Source organism: Odontesthes bonariensis, chromosome 17 (assembly GCF_027942865.1).
Source record: "Odontesthes bonariensis isolate fOdoBon6 chromosome 17, fOdoBon6.hap1, whole genome shotgun sequence".
Taxonomy (NCBI): Eukaryota; Metazoa; Chordata; class Actinopteri; order Atheriniformes; family Atherinopsidae; genus Odontesthes; species Odontesthes bonariensis.
This window is the reverse complement of record NC_134522.1, coordinates 28,393,358-28,417,442: the sequence shown is the minus strand read 5'-3', so window position 1 is coordinate 28,417,442 and position 24,085 is coordinate 28,393,358. Positions and strand designations below refer to the sequence as shown.

General features: G+C 39.8%; 1 protein-coding gene across 6 annotated transcripts in view; it reads left to right on the top strand.

Moving 5' to 3' along the window:
* ppp2r5eb (protein phosphatase 2, regulatory subunit B', epsilon isoform b) overlaps positions 1–24,085 on the top strand; it is a 47,298-nt gene that overhangs the window by 8,124 nt on the left and 15,089 nt on the right. For 3 of the 6 annotated variants that reach the window (XM_075448768.1, XM_075448766.1, XM_075448765.1), the window contains exons 2-3: positions 885–1,048; positions 23,543–23,739. In XM_075448768.1, the coding sequence (XP_075304883.1) occupies positions 892–1,048; positions 23,543–23,739 (354 nt within the window). In that variant the 5' untranslated portion in view covers positions 885–891. Of the gene's footprint in view, positions 1–884; positions 1,049–9,319; positions 9,458–23,542; positions 23,740–24,085 lie in introns of those variants that run through there. The other 3 variants (XM_075448769.1, XM_075448767.1, XM_075448770.1) reach the window with 2 other exon arrangements.

Genomic DNA, 24,085 nt, shown 5'->3' with positions numbered 1-24,085 from the left:
GATATATGACTTTTGTTAAAAGAAAAGTTTATATCTAAACTTGGTGCTTTTCAATGGAGAGAACATCAACCCCTAAAGTATGATAGAAATAATATGCTAAATGTTTACATTAGGATTTGATTATGGCCATTATTGCTACTGTTTAATGAACTATCTAATAACATGTATGAATGATATATGTTGTATGTACCGGATTTTTAATTTCAATCTATCTTCATACTAGTAGTACTTTTGAGTGTAGGGACACTTGAAAGTAGGATTAGGGTTAGCCTGACAGTGAGTTAAATTGGTTGAATAAAATAAGTAGAAAAACAAGAGATGACAATAAACAAGAATAAATCAAGTAAAACAATATTGTCAACTATTAAAAAGAAAAAAGAAAAAAACCCGCCATAATTGTAGAAGCCATAACTTTATAATTTTAGATGTAAAGTTAAAGTAATTTGGCAGAATACCAGATTATGAAAGAGATTTTCTGGTCCAACCTAAATTACTTGCTTGTGAATAAATGTTTCATACCTTATCGGTTTAGGTATATATTCTGTTTATGATATCTTTGATTGAATACTTTTGAGCGCCATACAGTCTGGCAGTCTTCTGACAGAATTTGATAATTAAGTTACTTTTAAGAGGAATGAAACAGAAGAAGAGGTCTTGCACTCATATTGCATGAAAACCACCTGATCTAATGGCATCTGAGGTGACCTGCATTGCTAAATGTACATCCAACCTTTAAATACTCACATTGGTTAAAGCTCAGTTTCAGTTTTGTAACGCTGCCAGTATTGTGTGGTTAATCATTTTGTCATCAGTGAACTTAAATCTCTCAAATGCATATCAGGTGTGCTGTGTTAACCTCGTGCCCCTCCTTGTGTCTCTCTCAGCAGGGCTATGTCCTCGGCACCCACCACATCTCCATCTGTGGACAAAGTGGACGGATTTTCACGGAAGTCTGTCAGGAAGGCCAAGCAGAAGCGGTCACAGAGTTCGTCCCAGTTCCGCTCTCAGGGCAAACCCATAGAGCTCACGCCCTTGCCGCTGCTCAAGGGTAAGACTGAACATGTGTGAATGTTGATGGTTTGGTGATAACAAATGAAAAACTGTCATGAGGTAACTACTGAGAACCACGTTTAGCTTTGTTTTTGTGTTCTGTTTATTCTGAACAGATCGGATAAACTCATCGAGCTCAACTTATTTAAACACTGATCCATTTTAACTACATTACTTTTATCCCCCTTTGTTTTTTTTTGTTTTTTTTTTATCAACTCTCATTAAACCCCAAACTCACTTTCAGAAGTGTTTTGTGCTGTTGGTTCAGCTGAACTGGCTCGCATGGAACTTTACTGTAAAGTAGTCGGTAGTCGGACGTTTATTCCCATTTTCTCTCCGATAACAATAATAGCTTTTTATTACTAAGTGTGTTACAGATCAGAGGACAGTTTCAGCTGTCCTGTTGAATGATCTTGTTCTGGTTGTATAAAAGTAAGAAGCGGACGGCAGAGAGAAGAACATGCTTGTTTTCAGTGTTTTACTTTTAATCTCTGTCCCATTGAGATCTTGTGCTTTTTATTTTAACCAAGCAGAATTTCCCTTCTTGACCGTTAAACGATTATTTTATTATAAAATTGATTTAACACAGTTGATGGGAACTTTAGTCAATTAAGTCAAATTTAAAATTAAGCAGTTTTGGTTTTGCTGCATGATACTTTAGTCGTTTTAGTTTAGCTCGCAAATTAGCTAAACTTTAGCACGGAAGTGTGTTTTTTTTTTTGTTTTTTTTTTTTCTGGTTGTGTTGTTTAATGTGTGTGTTTTGTTTTTTGTATCATCTCTAAATTTGTGCAGAGTAGCTATAGTTACTCTGTAGTATAAATCTGTTAATCCTTACAAAATCTGTTTGTACTTGCTCAGCCTGAGCGCTATAGATGTTTCAGTTTATCGCAGTCATGTGCCTCGACGGGTAAATCATCTCGATGATCATAAAGCGCAGTGACTTCTGCTGTCTGTTCCAGTGAGATATCTTTAATCTTCTGATTCTTTAACTGTTAATGTTCTCGGAAAAACTTTTCTGTCAATTAAATCAAACCGCAAGCTTGAGTTCACATATTTACTCTGAATTCAGCTGTCAAAATGATCAACCAATTCAAGACATTTTAACCTAAAAATACCCAGAACACAACAGCACTGTCATCCACAGAAATACCCAGGATCGTATCATACATTGTGTCTTAAGTTATTTATTCACTTCGAGGAATGGAAAAGGTCAAACTAGTCACAAGTCGATTGCAAACAATATACAAAAGTAAAAGAAATAGGATTGATAAAGAATGGAAATGAAATTAATGGACCAAAAGCGATATCATATCGCAACCTTTTGTTTCGTTACTGTTCAATCAAAGTGAGATGCTGTAGGTCATTTTGAATTGACTTGTTTTTTGGTAATAATGTTTTATGGGAAGATTTAAATAACATTTAGACCAGAATTGAATTGGACTGATTATAAACACACTCAGAATTTTAAAGAACTCTGAGCCCCCCCTTGATGTCCTTTTGTAAATATGGTTGCTGACAGCTTTCAGCAGTTCACCTGAGGACCACCGTCGGAACAGTTTCTGAAAATAGCGCCTGGTAATCACATTCCTTTCAGGGACGTCCTGATCAGAACAAGTTCCTTAATATCGTGAGTGACCTTACACTGAGTCTAATCCAAATTCTTTCCCAAATGCTGATTAAATTTTTGCATGACACGTTGAAAGAGAGAGAAAGCAATACATTAAGAAGTGCAGTGCTGCAAGCCTATCAGTCTATTAAGATGTGGCTGGATCAGCGCAGATGCTGATCATTGCAGGCAGCTTGGGTTCGCGTTCATTCCAACATTCCACATTTTCTTTCTCTTTTTAAAATCATATTATAGTTGGTTTTATTTTTTATTTTTTTCTCTCATTGTGCAAATTATGCTTCACATTGATATGGCAAAACAGATTTCTGGAGTGTTTTGTAATTGTATTTGTAAAGTTGGAAGTATTCCATTTCTGCAGCATTTCAAATGTTCAACAGGACAGTGTAACTCACATGCCAGAAAGACATCTTATTGAATATGAGGACATGAGAAGTAAATTCTCTCACCTGATGTGAGAGCATTGAACTATTTGGCCACAATTTCCAGCACTTTTAAGGCCCTTTTAAGGCCTTTAGTGACCCAGTGAGGTTCTGATCCTGAAATATGTTGTGCACATGTGAAAGAACCTGAAAATGGCTGTGGAAGGGGAGATGGGAACAGTAAATGATATTTCTTTAGTTAGCAAATTTATTAAAACATTCTAAAACCCCTTTTTGCTTTGCCATTGTGGATAATTGTGAGTGTAGACCGATGAGAACAATGAATTAGGTCAATTTAAAGACGGTTCTAAAAGTTCATTAAAGTTTGTAAAACTTGAAAGTGTCTGAACATTTTCAGTCAGCATTTTTTTTTTTTTTTGTTAGTGTAGTTTCTCTTGAATATTTTATAGATATTCAAGTGTGCATCGAGTTTGAACAATATCTGTTCTTTGTGGGAAACAAGCACCAGATAAAATACTGTCACCTCTTGTTGGAGTTTAATTTTTCCATTTTGGCGATTCTTACACAATCAGTGCCTTTGTGCTTGAGCGTTACAGAATCACACTTCACATTTTTCACCTCCGTAGTGCAGTCACAGTCTTCTGCCCCACACTGCACCAGCACCTCCGCTGAAACTCTGCTTTTAGCCATTTGTAGTGGTCTCAGCTGGTGGCTTAGTTTCAACAGAATTTGGCTGTTCTGAATTTGAAACACTGATAACAGATTTCCCAGCTAGGTGTTGATCCCCATCTGCTGCTCTCTGTACTACATTCTCTGCTGTGCATTTTGAATAAGTAACTTCAGTGCATCAATATATGGCCTTTGGGTTTAGGTGGAAGGAAGCCTAACTAGATCTAAATGCTACTCTGCAATAAAGTACTGCAGGTTAGTCCTCCGCTGTCATCACTTCCTTTATACACCTCACTACCATAAACGTGTTGGTAAACAGCTTTTGGCCGGTTAGTATGGCAGCTAAAGCTGTGTTATAAACTGAACATTAACTGTCAAATCAGATCTTATTTTGATAGTTTTTGAGGGATGGATGGATTGAGATATTTTCTCTTCACTGACATGCTGAAAATAGTCCTCAGCGAGAACACACTGCTGCAGCTTTGCATAATTAATCACAAACAGTTAAAGACATGACCGCATTTGTTTTAAAATAGCAGCATCGCTTTGGAAAGATGCATAACTAGTGGGGGATCTGGAGGTCCTCTCCTGAGGGGGGGGGGGGGGAAAGTAACACATTTCTGCATCCCCTGACCTCTTGGATGTGAGGAATAGGGGTGTCACGGTGTGAAATTTTCGGCTCATGGTTATTGTGACCAAAATTACCACGGTTTACGATATTATCTCGGTAATTTTTTTATTTTTTTTAGTGTTAACATTAAGGTGACCAGGTACCGATCCGAAGACCTCGAACAACAACGTTGTCTGACATTGCGCAATCATTTATAATACACGTGGTGTAATAAACACAGGAACAGTGCATTTGAAAGCTTAGACCCTGAAGAATACATTTAGCACTACTTTACAATAAAACTTCAGATTTGCTCAACAATACCCTTTTCCCATGTCTTTTCCTGTAGGCCTACATAGTGTAAAAAATGACTTTCTGTACAGTAACATAACTGACTCAACATTGCCGTGTGTTATGTTCCATTTCACCGTCTTGTGGCGAAAGAAAGTTAGGATAACTGACAGTACTTCTCGCTTTTGCATTTGCAATTAAACCCGCGGGAACATTTAGCGAACGTTCCATGAGCGAGTAAGCAAGAAGCCAGTACTGTATGAGAACTAAGCTGTTTAGCGCCTTAGAATGGCGTTTAGTAGTGCACTAGCTACCAACGAATAGAGCATGGCACCGCAGTAGGATGCATTTTAAAATGCTAGCAGTGGGCGTGCTTCGACACTGACATTTAATATCAAGGTTTAACATTATAGACAATCGGGTATATCGTTGCATTTTCCCTTGACCCAAAGTCAGAAGTAACTTAATCATTAATGTGTTTCACTGCACTATTTTCACTGTCTCATGGCATATCAAAGTTTAGCTATTCAACTTAGCTTAGAATGGCGTTTAGCCCCCATCTAAGAATGGTGAACACACTAGAGCAGGTGCATTGCTAATGTAATGTAAATGATTATTATCACGATTTAACATTATTGACAGTCGGATATAATTGTTACATTTCCCCTTTACCTGAAGGCAAAAGTTATTTCGAGCATTTCAGCTAAAACTATGTGTTAATATAACAAATATACCTTGCACTGGCTGTGCAGCTGCGGGTGATGGTCTCGTCGGTGAGTGATCAAATTGGATGTGTTGCTCCCTTTCGCGGATACCTTCCGCCAGCATGTCCTACACACGGGGGCACCGTCCTCCACCAGTTGCCCCTCAGAGTTTTTGAAATATCCAAAGTAGGACCACACTTCCGATTTTGTGCGCTTAGAAGGTGGAAAAATGGTACCATCGCGGCTTCCTTCTTCTGCTGCCATGCTTAAAGTGAGAGAGTGTGAGAAAAGAACCTCGGACTAGTGGCGCCCGCGAACGTTCGAAAGTGTCACGTGTGCGGTGTAGAGCTCTAGTAACGCACCTAGATAACATTATGTTTTGAAATGCAAAGTATTTAGCGCAGTAACAGTGTAATACAGTGTAACCGTGGGAGTATTAGGGAAATGAAAGCTCTCCCGGTGTGCGGTAAGGTAACCCACCGAGATAACACCGTGTTTTGAAGTTCAGAAGGTTATCTCACCGTCAAAATATTTTAGCGCGGTTACCGTGTACACCGGTAACCGTGACAGCCCTAGTGAGGAATGGCCACCTGCAACAGTTTGGTTGGATGAGCTGGCCATACCTCAACTACGTCCAATCCCACCTGGTATTTCACACACAGCTACTGTAGGTACCTATATTAGATAGAATTACTTTCTGGTACAGTTGTAATGTTGTACAGGAATTGATACTTATCAATGTCATGAATTGAATGATATACTTGAATATAACTTGAAACACAGAGGATTTTTAACTTGCTTTTTTCAGTTGAGGACCATTTGTATGCACTGATCTGAGGCTGAAGTGCATTACGCACGCAGATTGTTTTTGTAACCGTGGAGAAGGTTTGTTCATCCAACCAGCGACTTGCGTTAATATGTTGGGTAGACAAAGTTGGCTAAAGATGACTAATTGATTGAGTATATTAACAGTATAGTTATAATTTGACATCTAAAGCATGCTGTGAGAAGCTGAAATTAACCAGTAATTCTCCTGAAAAGTTTCCTTCTGTTTATCCTTTGCTGCTGAATTACAAGGTTACCATGTCCTGGAGTTTCTATAAAAGAGTTTCTATGTTATTTCCCTGGACTGCGATCAGTGCAGCTTTCCTCTGGTCATATGACGACTACTCTAACCTCTGAGTCTCCCTGCACTCCCATATATGTCCACGTAATCCAAGTGGAAGAGCAAGGATTAAGTTTGTCTCTTCTTCTCGTCTGTTGTGAGCTTCAAGCCACGGATAAACAGCAGGCTCCCTGTGACCAATGCCAAAAGTCCCCTGTTAAACCACCGCACATCCAAATGGAAATAATGAATGAAATTGGCCCTTCTAGATCAAACATGGCTAACCTCAGATGACCACACTGCATATTGCCATTCCTTCTTTTACTGACAAGCTTTTCTGCCTCAAATCTTTCTGCATTATGTAACTAACAGGGAAGTGCATATTGAGCAGTGTTGTACGTTATTAACTGACTGGGAGCTCACCTAGTCCTTTTTCTCTTTTCCTGTTCTTCTGCTTGTCTTTAGTCTTTCCTTCCCTTGCTATCTTTCCTCAGCACTTCCATAATCTCTCTGCGTGTACCTCCCGCCTTAATGGAGCGTGTATGGAGCAGGAGGTGGGTGTGTATATATGGACAGCTGGATACTTGGAGGTTTATCAGACTGTGAAAGTGCATTATCAGGGTACACAAATCGAATCACACACACCCTCTCCTCTTCCTCCTTCTCTTTTTGGGTGAGTCAGAGTCACAGGTCAGGCTGGAGCCAGATATGACCAACAGGCACTTGGTAATTCACATTGCACTGAACGAATCCAGGCCTCTGGCCTATCAACTCACACCTAGAGGAAGACGGGGAAGGCACGGTTTTCTTAAGGAGATCCCAGGGCACATGTTCTCAGGAATTCTCTCACTGTACACCCTCGGTATCAATTCATAACAAAGGCTCTATCCCAGGCTCAGCAGATGTCCATTTATCTCAGCAATGATTTGGATGCCATTTTAAGAATGCAAAAAGATCAGTGTACCTTCAATCATTTAAAAGTTCCCAAAAGAAAAACACTTAAAGGGGAACTCAGGTATATTTGAAGCGCAATCCCATTGCTAGAGGTTGTCAAATACTGACAGTAGGACACAGACTGGTGCAAATCTGCGCTCCCTGTGCGGTGATTTCGCTGTTTGTGCAGCCTGTCATGTTAGCCAAATACGTGGTGGCCAATGGGCAATACTAAACCTTCCACATAAAACAACAACTTGCACACTGCAGAAACGTCACACCACTTTATAAACCATCCGACAATAAAGTCACAAGCCTTACCATCAAAACCATATGCATGGTTCTCACATTACTGGCATGGGGACGTTACAAAACAACTTTATAAACAGCATGTCACTTACCGGTTGTCGGTAGGCGCGCGCATGTGAAAGCCCAAAAGAGTCAATGGACGATACTCCCATATACAAAACAATTATCTTCTCTAGAAAAAATCTGCGTTCAAGTATTTAAAACATTACAACAATATTGTAATCTTTTGGGCTTTCACATGCGCTCGCCTACCGACAAGAGGTAAGTGACATGCTGTTTATAAAGTTGTTTTGTAACGTCCCCATGCCAGTAAAATTTGAGAACCATGCATGTGGTTTTGATGGTGAGGCTTGTGACTTTATTGTCGGATGGGTTATAAAGTGGTGTGACGTTTCTGCAGTGTGCAAGTTATTGTTTTACGTGGAAGGTTTAGCACTTGCCCCTTAGCCACCACGTATTTGGTTAGCATGACAGGCTGCGCAAACAGCGCAATCGCCGCACAGGGAGCGCCGATTTGCACCAGTCTGTGTCCTACTGTCAGTATTTGACAACCTTTAGCAATGGGATTGCGCTTCAAATATACCGGAGTTCCCCTTTAAGGGTCAGCTTTTTAGCCAATGTGGAGGACAGTTCAGACGAATCTAATACTTGTGCAGAAATATCCAAATGTAATATCTGATTCGGTAATGCACGAGTGAGTGTATGGGATGGATGGGTTGATCGAATAGGATCTGGTTGATCTGTGCATCAGAGTATGGAAACAGTTGTCTGGTGCTCTTTGGGCTCAAAGCCACAAATAACCTGTTGTGTCAACTGTGATCAATGTTCTTAGTGGATTTCATCTCACTCTTTGAAGTTATACACTTTGCCGTTATTTTTGAAAAGTTTCACAAAACTGAAAATAACTTTGGTCGATTCCTCTTTCATGTACTAAAAAAAAAAACAAAGTGTCATTAGCATGTGCTAAACCAAGACTGTCCCAGTGATGCCATATTAATGCAACACCCTACCCAACTACTGTTTCTCCCAACTAAGTGTTCCCTTAAAGCTTTCTGAAGTTCAAGAACCAACGTACATCTGCAGAACACTGCATACAGCATGAAGAAGGTAGAGAGGCTCCTCCCATCAGTTGAGTGGTTCCCTCCTTGCTGGTCTTCTTTAGGTGCTCTGCTCTCCTTCTAGATTGATGTCAATTAGCTTCTAGAATGTTTTACAACATAGCCCCTGCTGTTGTCAAAGGCAGTGTTTGTGAAAAATTCTGACAGAAACGGCCTGGTAAGAGTACATATCTGATGTCAGTAGCAACCCCTGACTAACATGGGGCCATATCATCCCATGCTGAAGGTGTTGTCAGCATTTTCAGCCAGAATTAGCTTCCTCTCATGTCTCAGGCTTGTGTAGGAGGACTGATCAGTCTCTGACCTCCATGGGCAGCGAGCTTTAAAAAAGATAGGAGCAATAAATAGAAGAGATGTACAATGCTACCAGCCCGCCCATGTTTCTCTCTGTGGCTTCCTCTGGACTCTGTTTGGCCAATGAAGCCCACTGACAAGTTCCCCTCGCCCTCCCTCCCCTTCATGTCCTCCCCTCAGGAGAAACCTGATCCACAAGGTGTCTCTTTACATTTTTCCAGCCGTGCTTGCTACAAACAAGTCAGAAGAGGAGCTTGGGTTTGTTAAACCTCTGTTGTCCACATGTTTGACTCAGATCAGCTCACACGGCGACGTTCATTACTGTCTCTGCTGTTGGATTGTAACGGGGGGAGGAAATCTGATTAAGTAAGTTACAGTTCTCATTGAGTGTTGTGGGCGTGTAAGTTGCTGGTCGCGTTGGAGCAAGTAGTGTAAAGTTAGCCTGTGAATTCAGGGGTTGTCTTCTATTAGCCGGTCTAGTGTGTGTGTGTGAGAGAACTGGAAGACTTATAAGGGACTGGAGTTGTGACAGAAACTTTGGTGTTGGAAAGAGTACATTTTATCATTATGATTCCATGTGGAAGAATGTTTGCTTGCTGCTTCACTGTAGTTTGAAGAGGGGGTTCACTCTGTACTGCAGGCGGCTACACGTGTCTTAAGGATATTGGTATTCCTAAGCCTGTGAAATATGGAAGGATGACTTTTTTTTTTTTTTCAAATTAGAATAGATGCTCACTTGATCATCTTATTGCTTAGTTCTTTTAGTTTTTACCATTTCTCTGGTAGAATTCAAGAATATTATTCTGTATTCAGCATGCTCGGGGGTGGAATCACAGTCCATCATTGGTGTAGTTAATGTTTGAAGATTTAACTATTATTTCTTATGCGATACCTCAGATTTTATTTATTTATTTTTTTTAAACCACAGCTAGATTTTATGCAGAAGAATCCGTAGTTGTATTTAGGATAAGGCAGACATGTGATCTTGTGAGAGAACAAGATGGAGGCACAGCGACACCTCACAAACACTCGTGCTTTACTTAACTGTTTGGCTTGGACGACACTGCAGCTGATGCTTGTGTGTGAGCGGAAGTGAAGGACAGGTACTCTCTATGTTGCGCTGTTTAATTGAGTCTGGTGGGGTTCACAGTGGGTGGAATTCCTGCTGCGTGACATCTGCAAGTGTCTCAGGCCTCTCAGCTGGACCAGAGAAGGCTTTTTGTGTGTGAACTTTCCCAGATGATCAGTCCTGCTACTGCCTCCTGGAGCTTACTTATCACACTTTGAGCCAGTGCCCCTAAAGGCTGATTCATACTCGGCGCAAACGCGCAACTGTTCTGGCTCGAGAACCATTAATGACGTCATCGAAAGCGCCAGCCCCTTCACAGTTCCTTCAGCTCATAAGCGCAGTTTGCGCCGAGAATGCGTCACATTTGCAGTTCTCTCCAGACCAGCGAGCGTCACTGTTGAGGAAACAAGCTGAAAAGCACACGAAGAAAGCATACACAATGCCACCTGTGGTGTCACGTCAGCAGAGGCTGGCACATCTGATGCGGAATCAATTTACTCTGGGTGTAGAACTGTATATGTATCTCAGAGCTAAGCGGCTGCGGCAAAAACAGAAGAGAAGGTGGGATGTTCGTCCTTTGCAACAAGACAAACTTTGTCAAACGTTGTCCCAGTGTAACTTCATAGACGTGTCGTACAGATGTTTGTAGAGGCGCACCCTCTCGGTCACCACGGTCTCTGCAGTGTTCATGTTTTCTTTTTCTTGGTCAGCTGTTTCCGATTGAGCGCGCGCAAAGTCAGAAAAAAAGTTGTGTGCGCGCCCTTGCGCCGCGCGAGGATTTTCTAGCTTGCGACGGGGGGCGTGGCGGAATTTTGGGACACGTGACCGTTTGCGCCATTTGCGACCAGCTAGTATGAGCGAGGTCGCGCCGAGTAAGAATCAGCCTTAAAACAGCCCCAGTGTCCCTAAAACAGCCACTGCCTTAAAAAAACTTCTAGAGTGATTCTACACTTGCAAAGAAAATAAATATAGTTAAAAGTCCATAAACAAAATAAATTAAGTTTCACTTTAAGTCCCTTGACGCACATTTGTGTTAAAAGACAAGACACTGGAGAAGCTCTTCTCTGCCTGGGAGCATTATTGTTACTCCCCTTAACAGTTTATTTCTTATTTTAGCATTTCTCTCTTAGTGGTGGTGGGGAGAGTAGTGTGAAAATGCAGTTTAAAGGTTGAGGCTCACCTCAAACTTTCTGCTTTCCTTAGCATCTGATCAGACAGAGGAAGTAGACGGCTGCAGAGATGCTCACACTCTCTGACATGGATCAGGGGAAAAGCTGAGTGGCTGATGCACGATTGATCGAGTGGCTCCACACCTTTCTCTGTTGGACAGGTGGGCCCATCAAAAAAACTGTGTCCGTACCGAGTGGTGGTCACTTCATCGCTTAAATAAGTGGACTCACTCTTCATTCCGTTGTTTGTCTTTTGCTGTGTTTTTTTTTTCTGTTACTTGTTGATTTTTGTAAATAAAATGTATCTTTAGATATTAAAGAACCCTATTATCAGACAGACTTTTCTTGCAGATTACTCAAGGGAAATGAGAACCATGCAAGTTTTTCTGCTGTATTAAGCAGAAATATTAGAACGTGGTATTTCACGTATATTTCATTCTAATTATAAGTTAACTATATTTTCATGGATCAAAATTGAATAAGCAATCAGTGTGTGTCGGTAAGTTTTGATTTTCAGTGCACATCAGCCTTTTACAGTACACACAGAAGTTATTTTACTTCTCATCAATTAGTGACCTATGAAATAGGAAAACAGTAGCCATCACAGTCGCCTGGTGCCAAAGACCAACGTCTGACCATCAATCCAAAAGCAACAGAAATTGTATTTACTTCGATGTAAAAGCAAGTACAATGCTGCACGATGGTGTGGTGGTTTGCACCGTCGCCTCACAGCAAAAGGGTTCCTGGTTCGAGTCCCGGTTTAGGCCTTTCTGGGATAGGCCCCCCCCCCCTTTGCAGCCCTGGATTGGATTAAGTGGGTGTAGAAAATGGATGGATGAGTGGAGATAGCAACTCAGTACTTGTCTAATTGTATTTATTGTTTTATGTGTAGCATATTAGGAACTATACACTCAACAGATTTGGTGTTTTAATGATCAAATTAAAAAACAAAAAAAAAAAGCCAACTTAATTCATGCAGGCAGTGTTTTACTCAGTGTGACCTCTGGAATTGGCATGAATTGTTTCGTAGTTGATAAACAGAAATTCAAAATTAGCCAAATTGGAGGGTGCTGCTGTCAGACTTGAGCGTGCGCTTGGCGTTATGAAAGTTGTTCTTTGGCTTAGAGTCACTGGGATTTAAAGAGCATGTTCTTTAGACAAGCATACAGCAGCCCCTATGTTCATGAGCGCTTCAAAAGGAAATGATAAAAATGCTTTGTTTTGAACTTTACATTAGTTTCATAGGTACAACTTGGACGTTCAGCGCCTGTGGCCCTTTGTTACGTAAACACCAGAGTGAAAGTGACAAGGGCCTCCACAGCTCTGCCATCTGCGGTGTTGTTGGCTACAGTAGCAGAGAGCAAAGTTTACCCAGAACGACTGCATGTGTTAATGATTGACAGCAGCCTGGCGTCTAGCAGCTAGCATGCTTAAATGAGACCTGAGAACATGGAGATGGGCGGGGGTTGTATCTGGGTCATAATATATATTTATATGTTTGAGTTTTTCCATTACACAGGTCCTGTCCTGTTACCTACACTCAGCTTGTGTATATTTGCACATTGGATGAATATATTAATGCATTTTGTAACCATTCACTGGGTAATGGGTATCGACCTCTTCATGTCATGATTTAAGAGCATACTGTGTGTTGTGATGATACCACAGTTTGACTTCAGTTCTGTTACAAGAATGTTACCTTACATCTGGTTCATTCTGAAGACTAGAAGTCATTTCTATAAAAGGAGATTAAGTAATACTTACAGGAAGAATCTTTTGCTTTTTTTTTAAATGTGTGCTTGAAAGGAAAAAGAAAAATGCTGCTTGGTTTCATATTTATTTATTTATCAGTCTGATTGATTGCTTGCGGTGGTTGATTCTGACAACGTTGATCTCGATATTTGCGTCAGAACCTATAATACCAAGTCTGACTTTTACTTGACTTACTTAATTCTAGTGGGATTTAGCATTTAACAATAGTTGGTGATTATACGATGGGCTTTTTGTTTTTTGTTTTTACATTCATGAAGCAAAGAAATGGAATAAAAGTAATAATTTCAGACCAATAAAATCAAACTCCTGTGAATGGCAGAACTTGTTGTAGGTTTGGTGGACTTTAATCCAGCTGAGCAGTTGTTTATTTGCAATGATCACAGCACCATGCACCAGTGCAGCACCAAGATTGGCATGTGACAGACCAGCATTTTACAAAATGACAAGCTGCTGTTTTCTGTCGGGCGGCCCCCCCGACTAAAACTTTTTTGTTTTAGTTGACCAGCAGTTGTAATTTAAAGCAAATGGTGGATTTTTTTATTGCTTGTTGTCATGGCATAATTTTTTCCAGTCATTCAATCCTTGATCTTGGGTACCTCTAGATTAAAATGGTTTGCATTCATTTTTCTTTGAAAGAGTAATAGCTTTCTCTTTGGTGAAACTTTGTATTGAAAACAAGATGTGTATGGACACTACGAGGGGTTACACCAGGCAGGAAACTACAACTCGTAAACAAGGGAGAAACTGTGCAACATTATGGATTATGTCACATTTCAGTTCTTCACCTTATTCCCGTGCTAATAGATGCAGATCACACTAACCACTAGTGTGGTCAAATGCCAACGGGGGCAGAAAACATCTGATCCAAAAACTAAAGAATTTAATGATGGTTACACATTCCTGTTGCTGGCAGAGGATAAGTTGCTCATGGCTTTTGTACACAATGCAAACTAAGGTTACTTATGAGAGTGTTTCTCTCAATTATTTTCGATTGTTCCGTGAACAAATTTTTTTTTAGTGATGTTTTTAGGCAAGTAGGTGTTATACCCCCCTGAGCTGCCATTTCAGTCATTGTACCCATGATATGCTGAAATGTATGTTTGCACATCAAATGCCAACATAACACAGACATTTGAAACCATTTCACTCAAAACTTTAGGTTCAGACTTGTGCTCTTTTACTATTGGAACAACCTTGACTTTAAGCTTCAGTCTGCTTCCGAAGCCAGGGTTGTAGTGGGTCTTGTTCGTAGAAGTGTGGAGAGCAAATTCAAACATTTCCACGTCTGTGTTGTTGGGAAACTGATGTTAGAACTGTCATGTTGGATAATGTACACTCCAGCTAAGGTTATTGCCTTGAGAATTTGACCATACAAGGAAATCTGGAACTATGACTTGATAGTGGTCAGGTTGTAGAAAAAAGTGTGATGCGAGAGTTTGAGACTGCTTATTAAAATATATGCCCTCTGCAAAAAAAATCCTAAAATGTGCTTATACCCATTTTCTTTAGCTTTGGGTGGAATCTAAGATACATCATCTTAAGACTGCAGAAAACCTGGAAAAGCATGCTATGGGTCCTTTCATTATTTTCTGTGTAGTCTGTCTCTGCCTCTGCTTTAAGCACAGAGAGGAGACCCATGTATATGAGCATTATATAATGATCATATGGGTGCGCTGCAGCTAATTCGATGAACAAGGAGCGATATGACAGCTGACAAGAAGAGAGGAAAACTAGGGTTTTCTGTTGCTTCTAATCTAATAACAATAGCTGAAAATGCAAGTATATGCAATTAGTTCTAGACAAAGTACCAACACCTCCCCCACCCCAAACGAACCTTTCAATGAAATTTTGGCTGACTAAAGATTTTTATGTCAACCAAAGTGGATCATTCATGGCAGCCTCTTTCCTGTCTCGAAAACAAGGTGCAGAGTGCAGCTAAAACGGCACACTTTGGAGCACTGTGATTGCATTTCAAAGCTTGAAACTTTGTAAAAGTTGTCATATTAAAGTGCTTGGTGGGTGCATGTGTGTGCATATGCATACATGTGCATGTCAACAAAATGTGATTGTTGGCTGAGAGCCAGTTTGCAGTGGTGATTAGTAGCAACAGCTGATGGCAGCCATGTTGCTGGGTCATGACTGTCCTCATTATTTGAAGACCAAAGAGAGCAGATGTTCTGACAGTCAGAATTTAAAGTCTCTTCTCCCAGTAATCCCTTATGTAATGTCTTCCTCTGTGACCTACGGGCTCTGTATTGTGTCTGCTGGGAAACTGAAGAGGGGAAACATGACAAACTGTTTCAGTTTGATAAAGTTACATCTGTGCTTGAATTTGTAAATTCTTTTGTTTTGTCTGTACAACTAGCATCAAATAGCATCAGTAGTTACGCCAATATAAGTTTCTACCTTGAGTCCCCCACTTTAGCAGATGAGAAAATCATCATTTCCTGAATAACTATAGATGAGGTCCCATTTAACTGATGTTTTTCTGTGAGACTGTGCAGGGCAGTTAAAGAGGGTGTATCTGAGAAGAAACACCTTTATCTTGTGTAAATACTGTTAATAAGAAGCCACCAGCGGTGGCGAGGAGAGCAAAGGTCGTACCCACTGCGTCTCGACATTCCTCCATCAATAGCACTGTGCGACTTCCTGATTCTACTAATCTCCAGTCCTGCCTGTTTATAGCTTTACGATAGCAGTCAGTGGGCTTGATGGAGAGTGTGTGTACATACAGTACATAATATCTTCATACCCAGAACAAAATATCCTTATGAACTACCCTTCACACGGGTCCAGTCACCTGCTGAGTCCATCTGTTGGAGCTGCTCACTCTCTTTCATGCTGTAACTCAAGCCCACTCGCCTCGTCACACATGTTCACTGCTTTTAGAGACGAGGGGCTTTCCCTTTGACACTTGGTGTGCGTGTGTGTGTGATGGTTCTCTGTTCTTAAAGAGTGTGTCTCCTTCTCACCTTACACCTTTCTCTGCTTCCCTTCCAAGACTTGTTTCCACTAAAATCTCTGAAGAGCTGCATGCAGAATGGTATCATCTGTGAGTGCAGCAGTGAGCTATTTTCCATTACATCTTCTATATCCTCTTTCTGACTGTATTGAGCTTCACTGGCAAACTAGTGTGCTGTTTAAAGATAATATGATAGTATTTGATAATATATAGATATAAAGACAAATACAAGGCAAATGGGTTGTATTTGCTCTTAAGTTTATCAGTTGTTTGACTATGTAACGCCCCCCTTCCTATCTTACTTGTTTTATTGAATTTATTATTGAATTGTTCTCCCATAACAACGTCCATATCATTCTGTAATCACTTATCTACCTGCCACAAAAGGAAATAAATAAATACAGAAATAAAAACCTAAAAATCTAAAACTCACATGCACCCGAATAACCGTTCATTAAGGCTGTGGTGTGCTGCTGTATTTTCTGTTTTAGCCTGTATCCATTACTCCTCTTTTGCAGGAAAAATATTTGTGGGTGGGTTTGGTTCACCCAATGTCTCCCTTTTTACTCTTCAGGATTTTTTTTTATAAACTGACATTTTCCCATTGAAATAAAACAAAACAAAAAATTGGTATATTCTGTAAATTGTCTAAGTAAAGTCTTACTTCACACGGGAAAAAGTATCAAGATAAACTGCTCTTTAAGCACAGAGTCTTTTTAATATTAATATAAAGAAAGAAAAACATCTTTTGGGTATTTCTGTGGGCTGAACTATCTATTGACTATCAAAACATTTTTTCTATAATGATGAAAAGCTAGAATAAATATTAATGTGTAGAGTTGCATGTTGACTGAGAGTCACACATTCATTTAAATTCTCTTTTTTAAATAATTGAATGGGATGTTTATGTAGTGAATGGCAGCTCTTCCTTTTGGCAACGTGGTTGGATGTGCTGAATTTTGTCACTGACTAGCTAAGGAGAGGGGAGTCTTGGTCCTGTCTTGTTTAACTTTTGCAATGGTTAATTCATCTCTGTTTTTTTTTGGCTACAGCTTGCAGTGATTTCTTGTTTTGTAACGAGGGGGGGGGGTCTGAACCCTCCTAATAATGTTTTCACTCAGAAGATGAATCAAAACCATAGTTCAGTTTGATCCAGATCTAAACAACCTCTTTGTCGAAAGTATGGCTCTTCGCTTCTGAATGTGCCCTCGGGCACATTTGACACCTGTTATTGTAGTCCAGATCCAACTGAAAAGTGACCAAATGAGTTGTTGTTGCCTTTTTAAGAAAACAAAAGTTCTTGTTAGTTTAGACACACTGTCAATATGAGAAGCCACTGAGTTTTTCTCATTGATCCCACTGGAGCAGTTAGTCTTATGGCTCTTCCCTTGGCAAAACATGTGAGCCCTTTGTTTTGATGACTGAAATAATCAGAGGCTGCTGTAATGTGAGGCATATGCCATCCAATGGCAGTTAGAGAAAAACATTCTTTTTGCTTGTTTTCCCTGCCTGTGTGCGCTGCAGTCATTCAAAGTAATGTGAATGTGTTAACAATATTTCACTAGCTGCTCTTCCAGGTAGACTTGTACTTATGGAGGCTGCTGGATTTTGACCCCATGCTCAATCATTTGATGCAGTTATTAGACTAACTTATAGGAGTTTCTGTGGGGAGACATCTCACTGCTCTCTCCTGCGCTGTGACTTGTTAGGCTTCTTTCCACCATTAATTAAGCAGCAGTGACTTCTCTCTTCCTCTGCCAAGGGAGTCCAGATCAGTGTCTGCTGTTCCAACGCAGAGAAACAGAACAGGCAAACGTGGAAGAGGAAATCAGGGTTAGGCTTAAGCCAGGGCAATGCATCAGTGTTTCCACAGGCCAGGGACACACTTGTAAAGTATCTCAGAACAGGAATGTTGCTAGAAAGGTTTTTCTTCATATGCTGCTTATGTGTTTATGGGACTATTCATTTCCCCAAAGTGCTACAATTTTTCATGCACTCTTTTGATTTTTGCTGATTTGTAAACAGTGAAATATCGAATGAATAAATGAGAGATTTTGTGGCTGGTCTTTGATTGTGGTCCAGATGAGCTTTGCAGATTATTTGTTGTCTCCACTGCTCCAAATCAGCCATCAGAATGAATTTCATTCATTGAGATGGAGTAAATGAAATCTGGTCAACAGATTTCATGCCATTGTCACAATAATCCTACAAATTACTTATGGTTTTCCACAGATTGAGGAAAATGGGCATCTGCACTCATGATAGAGAGACTGGGCGTGCAATGTCAGGTTTAAATGTTAAACCTGTTGTTTGATTTCAGTTGCTTTTGAGGATGAAATATTACCTACAGTTTGACCAACTGCAGATCAGAACATGCATAATCTCCGATTTGACTGAACGGCGCTTAATTCTTACCACCCTAAATGGATATCAGCTTGTGATTTAGAACGTCTTAATGGGCCTGAATAATGGACCAAGTTTTCTGATATTTTGCCGACACTGGGGCAGCGATTGGGTAACCATGCTATGACATGGCTATAACATGCAAATAAGTTGTCTACAGAAAGCTGACCATAGACATGGGGAAAATGCTGTTGGTGAATATTTTTGAATTGTAGAAACATTGAAAAAACAAAACCAGTAACCAACTGACATAACTGTCACCTCTAAGTATTTGTGGTGAGCAGTTAAAAGAACTCAATCTGTCATGTATTTATATAAAAAAATATATAATTTGTTTGTTTTGAGCAAAATTACTTGTCTGCTGTACTTGTTTTTTGTGTTAATGTATCAGTATCTTATGGAACATTGAGACAGATGAGTGAATGTGGGTTTGCTTGCTCCATAAATATATTTTCAGGTGATTTCTGCTTGATATTCCCACAAATAAAAATGTTGAGGTTTGATAGTGGATGAAGGAGTAATGGCATGGTTTGCCCTTTGCACATTCCATTGATGTATAGGTCTTTTTATGTAAGCAACGGTTTCTGAATGTATATTTCTACACTCACAGTTGCACATGCATTCTTTTATGTAAGCAACGGTTTCTGAATGTATATTTCTACACTCACAGTTGCACATGCATTCTTTTACACACTAAGTACAGTTGTTCAGACATTTGCGCTCTGTCACTCTTTCTGTTCTTCTGCCCATTCACATGCATACTTTCTCGCCCTGCTCCAAGCTAGTTAGCTCTCTCTGTGTCTCTGCAGAGGGATTACGGTGTCCTGTGTGATTATCTGTCTAATAATAGCTTCCTTTAAGGCTGTTCACATGCTCTAATGGCAGCAGAACTGCTGGATCCCGAAGCCCCAGGCGCTACAACCCAAGTCAACCCTGATTTGTGTAGCCAGTAATTATAGTAATGAACCACAGCATACTGTACGGTACTATGCTGAGTGGAAGGACCCCACCAGCCACACCATAGAGGGCGAGATCATATATTAAGCAACCATTTGTATACTCTGTTGCAACGTTACAAGAGCCCACATAACTATGCGTAAAGTTCCAGATAAACTTTATCAGACACTGCACCGCCTTCTGCTTTAAGGCAAACGTCTCTTAAACCATGTATCCGACACATGGAGACAAAGAAAAAGCAGTTTACTCAGGCTATATATTTTTTATGTTGTCTTCTGCACAGCTTCACATATTTCATACATGAACTCATCAACTCACATGTACAGTTTACACTTCCATTTAAACGTGTGTGATCATTTTGACTCAATAAAAACCTAAATTATCCAAATTTAAGATGGTTTCTTTTTAAAAATTTACATTTTGACCATCAAATCATAGTGTGAAACAAGATGCAGAACACCACCACACCAAGTGAATATACACAAATAGATCATGTCATTTAAACCACAAGCTTAGTAATGTGATGGGTCCTGCCTCACTATTCCATAACCCAAATGACTTATTTGGCATGGATTATGTCGCTTTGGTTGGAGCTCTGTTAGCATCTGTAACAATCACATGCATACCAGCAAGTGAACCAGCAAAAGATTGCATTGTAACGAAAAGCTCAGTGACTTTTAGTTTTCATTGAGTACATTTATTTTTGTAATTGCTACTTTATCTTATATCACTATCAGAGCATTTTACAACAAACAGGCCTGTTTAGCTTTGAGAGTCGCTGTTGTTGGTGCAAAAATCAGAATTTTGGTTGAGGTATATGCTCACCTTTGTTGTTTTTTCCCCCTAAATATTTAACAATACCCGAGTACAACATTCCATGCCAGGAAATACAATACTGCAACACGAACTGTGGAGGTTTGACAGTGTTTAAAGCCAGATTGTTAATTCCTGCAACATATGAGCAATAACGCATACACTTATATCACAATTAGGGATGTCCCGATCAGGTTTTTTTTTTGCCTCCGAGTCATTTGATTTTGAGTATCTGGCGATACCGAGTCCCGATCCGATACTTCTACAGTACATTAAAAAAATGAAGAATGGTGCAGAAACAGATCCAGAATGTCCCTGATTTTTTATTTTCTTCACTTTATTTTATCATTTAACACTTCTGTGGTACCCCACCGAACAAAAAAACTAAAAAAGTATTCAAGTAATAAACAAATTCCTCACGATGTAGTTTAGTGCAACAATGTCTAATATAAAAACGAGCAGCAGCTCAACTTGAAATACCTAGCAGACATGTAAACAAATAAGCAAATACAAGTGCCATAGTGTTATAAAGCAAGGCCAGTAATGTGCTTCTCGGAACTGCCCTCCTAATTCTTACTCTCCTCCTCTGGCTTCAGAGAAGGAAATGTACGTTTTTCTTGATGAAAACCAACATCTCTACCTTGTCAGGTTTGAGTCTGAACCCGTTCTCATCAAGGATGTTAGCGATGTCCTTGCCACCTCTTGAAATCCCTAGTTTACATATCTCACAGTTTGCAATCGCAGACTGTTGGTCGTGATGTCCCTCTTAATTAACTTTAATAAAATTAAGTTTTGGCCAGTCGATGCGTTTCAAACATCTGGAGTAACATCTTGTTACGGGTAGCCAGACAGGCTGTGACACCACCACCAAGTAGCTAGCAGGCTTGCGCTAACAACCATGGTGTTAGGTGAACAACTTCATGAAGCCGTATGCGATGCGACTCAGATGGTTCATTGTAAAGTTGTACAGGGATGTTTATGTTTATTTTACTGTTTAAAAATGCTATAAGCAGCTCCCTACACTTGTTTTTTAGTTCTCAGTCAGTTCATTTTCTATTACTTCTTAATATAAAAATAGCATATATTCAAGTATTCTCATAGCAGGGAGTGATTTATTTTTTTATTGATAATTATGTATTTATATTATTATTTTATTTCCCGTTTTATTCTAAGTTATGTTTGGCTTTATTTTACAAATGCTGCTGGCAGCTCCCTGCACTTTTCATTTTTACAATTAAAAAGACTTAATGGATATGAAAGTTTGAGTCAATGTGTGCTATTTTTAATTTATCATGAATAATGTTTCTATTTATCGGTTGCACATATCGGTTATCGGCCTCCCATTTCCATAATTATCGGTATCGGTATCGGCCCTGAAAAAACCATATCGGTCGGGCCCTAATTTGCAATGCTGTGTTGTCCGTTCAAAGGTGGCACAGTCTTATTTTATGGAAGGGGATGAGACCTCTTGAATAGTAAAACAGACCATGCATACTTAGTGTATGACCCTGGTTTAGACTGTTTGAAATGGTTTATTTATTCACTTGGTGGCAGTTGTGAAGTTATCATCTTTAAAGAAGTTGCTAGTTTACACACAGATAAAGGGCAACATTACAGTATTGCTCTCTTGGAGTTGTGTGTTTGTCCCCCCTGATGAAATAAAGCTCAATTATGTCTTTGTTCGCCATCAACTGAGTGAAAAATCACCCAACTCTTTAGCTACCAGATCGTTAACTTTCTTTCCCCATCTTTTGTGTTACGCTTGATAAACTTGCTCTACCCTCACTGCCCATAACCAGTGTTTGTTGGCTGAAATCCGCCTACTTCAACTAGTGGAAATTACATTGATGGGTGGTGCTGAGAATAAGCAAATTGAGTTACAGTTGATAAACTGAAAACATTTAACAAGAATTCACACCTTTTTAAAAACACTGTTGTGTTACCCTTTGATTTTCTTGTCTTCATTATTCTATTTCTGACATTATATTGCTGACTTTTTTTCCTCAGTGCCTGTATGGAATGAGTAGAATGTATTTTGGCACATAGAATTTACTGCTGACCAAAGGACCACATTGTGTGCATGGTAAAGAAGAACTAGACAGGTATATAGTGAGGTACAATCCAACCAAGACTGTAGACTACCTGCATCTCAATATAAAGAAAATCGTTACTGCAAGAGTGTTCTTTCACCCAGCTAAGTTTGCAGAGCTGGGAGAAAAAGCCTGCGGAGTGCAGGACTCCTGCCAGTCAGTCCGACTTTGAGTATGCTTTTGACTGACCCAGTTTGAAGGAGCCCCAATAAACTGAACTGAAGCAGGAGTCTAGCAGGTCGTGAGTAACTAATGACATTAGGTCCAAAACATGCTCAGAAAAATCTCTTTAAATCTGCTTGATGAGATCTGCTGAGGGTTGTTTCCCTCGGACAGGAAACTGCACTTTCTCCTTGAACAATTAGAGTTCCAGCAAGACAATTTAAGCCACTATTACTTGAAAAGCATAATTGGATGTGATGTAGAAAAAAAATTAAAGGAATTTGAAGGAAAGCACCCAGTAGTCAGCATCATCTTGAAAAGATGAAGCTGGCTTCAAGCAATAGCTGGTTTTGTTACCTTTTAAGTTAATTTTGAATCAAGTCAAAAATGTTTTTCAAATTGAAACATTACTTAATTAATATTTTTTTTTTTTTTTTTTAGCGGGACATAAATACTAAAAAGCACATGGCCATCTTTTCATTTAGCATCAGATATTTAGACCTGAAGTAGATGTTGCCACACGGGTGAAGCTGATAAAACCAAATTCTGAAAGGTAAATACTGCTGTTTAGACTTGGAGAACAAATCTGAGGTTTTCCCAGTTTAGTAATACAATTTTTTTTTTTCAACCTTTATATTGTCATTTGGCAGTGTTTTTTTTTTATGTGTTTAAAGTGAAGCATAGTTTAAAAAGACAAGAACTTTGAAGTGTCATTTTGACTCTGGAGGTACTTCTGCTTATCTCTTTTATGATAATGGCCCAATCCTTCAGGTCTAAGTCATGTGATCTGGGAAGATTGTTGCTCTTTGAATAATGAGGTTGTTGTATTCATCTACCTTATTCAGGCAGGATTTGCATGGAAAATGAGTAGGTGAGAAGCAGGAAACTGACTTCTTTCATCTGTGGCTTGCGGTGGTAGAATCCATTGTTTTGTCTGTCAGCCTCCCACATCACACAAATGTTGACCTTTTTGGGGAAATACATTTTTATTAAATTATCGTACTTTGCGCTTCATCTTTTTCTTCCCCTCTGTGCTTTTGTTTGTGTTTGCAGACGTGCCGGCACCGGAGCAGCCGGAGCTGTTCCTGAAGAAGCTGCAGCAGTGCTGCACTGTCTTTGACTTCATGGACACGCTGTCGGACCTCAAGATGAAGGAGTATAAGCGCTCCACGCTCAATGAGCTGGTGGACTATGTGACCGTTAGCCGGGGCTATCTGACAGAGCAGGCCTACCCTGAGGTCGTCAAAATGGTAAGACAAATGGACAAACGCATGCATTTAACATATACAGTGTGCTTGCACCTGTGCTCATCATCATGATCCAGTTGGCAAATTGATCAAAATCCAGTGTCTCCACGACTTGTGACTCATAAAGAAAGCAGCATTTCCTTCATTGACAAACATGTCAGCAGTTCAAAGTTGCACATCAGGACCTCAGCTTCTGTCAGACGTCTTATTTTAATACATTTGTATTGAATACATTTGACCTAAACTGGTAAGAAAGTTTGTGTAGCAGAAGAACGAGGCTCATTCACCTACACTATTATTCCTCCGATTGATTCAGCACCACTTCAGCAATGGCCTCATGAATCGATAA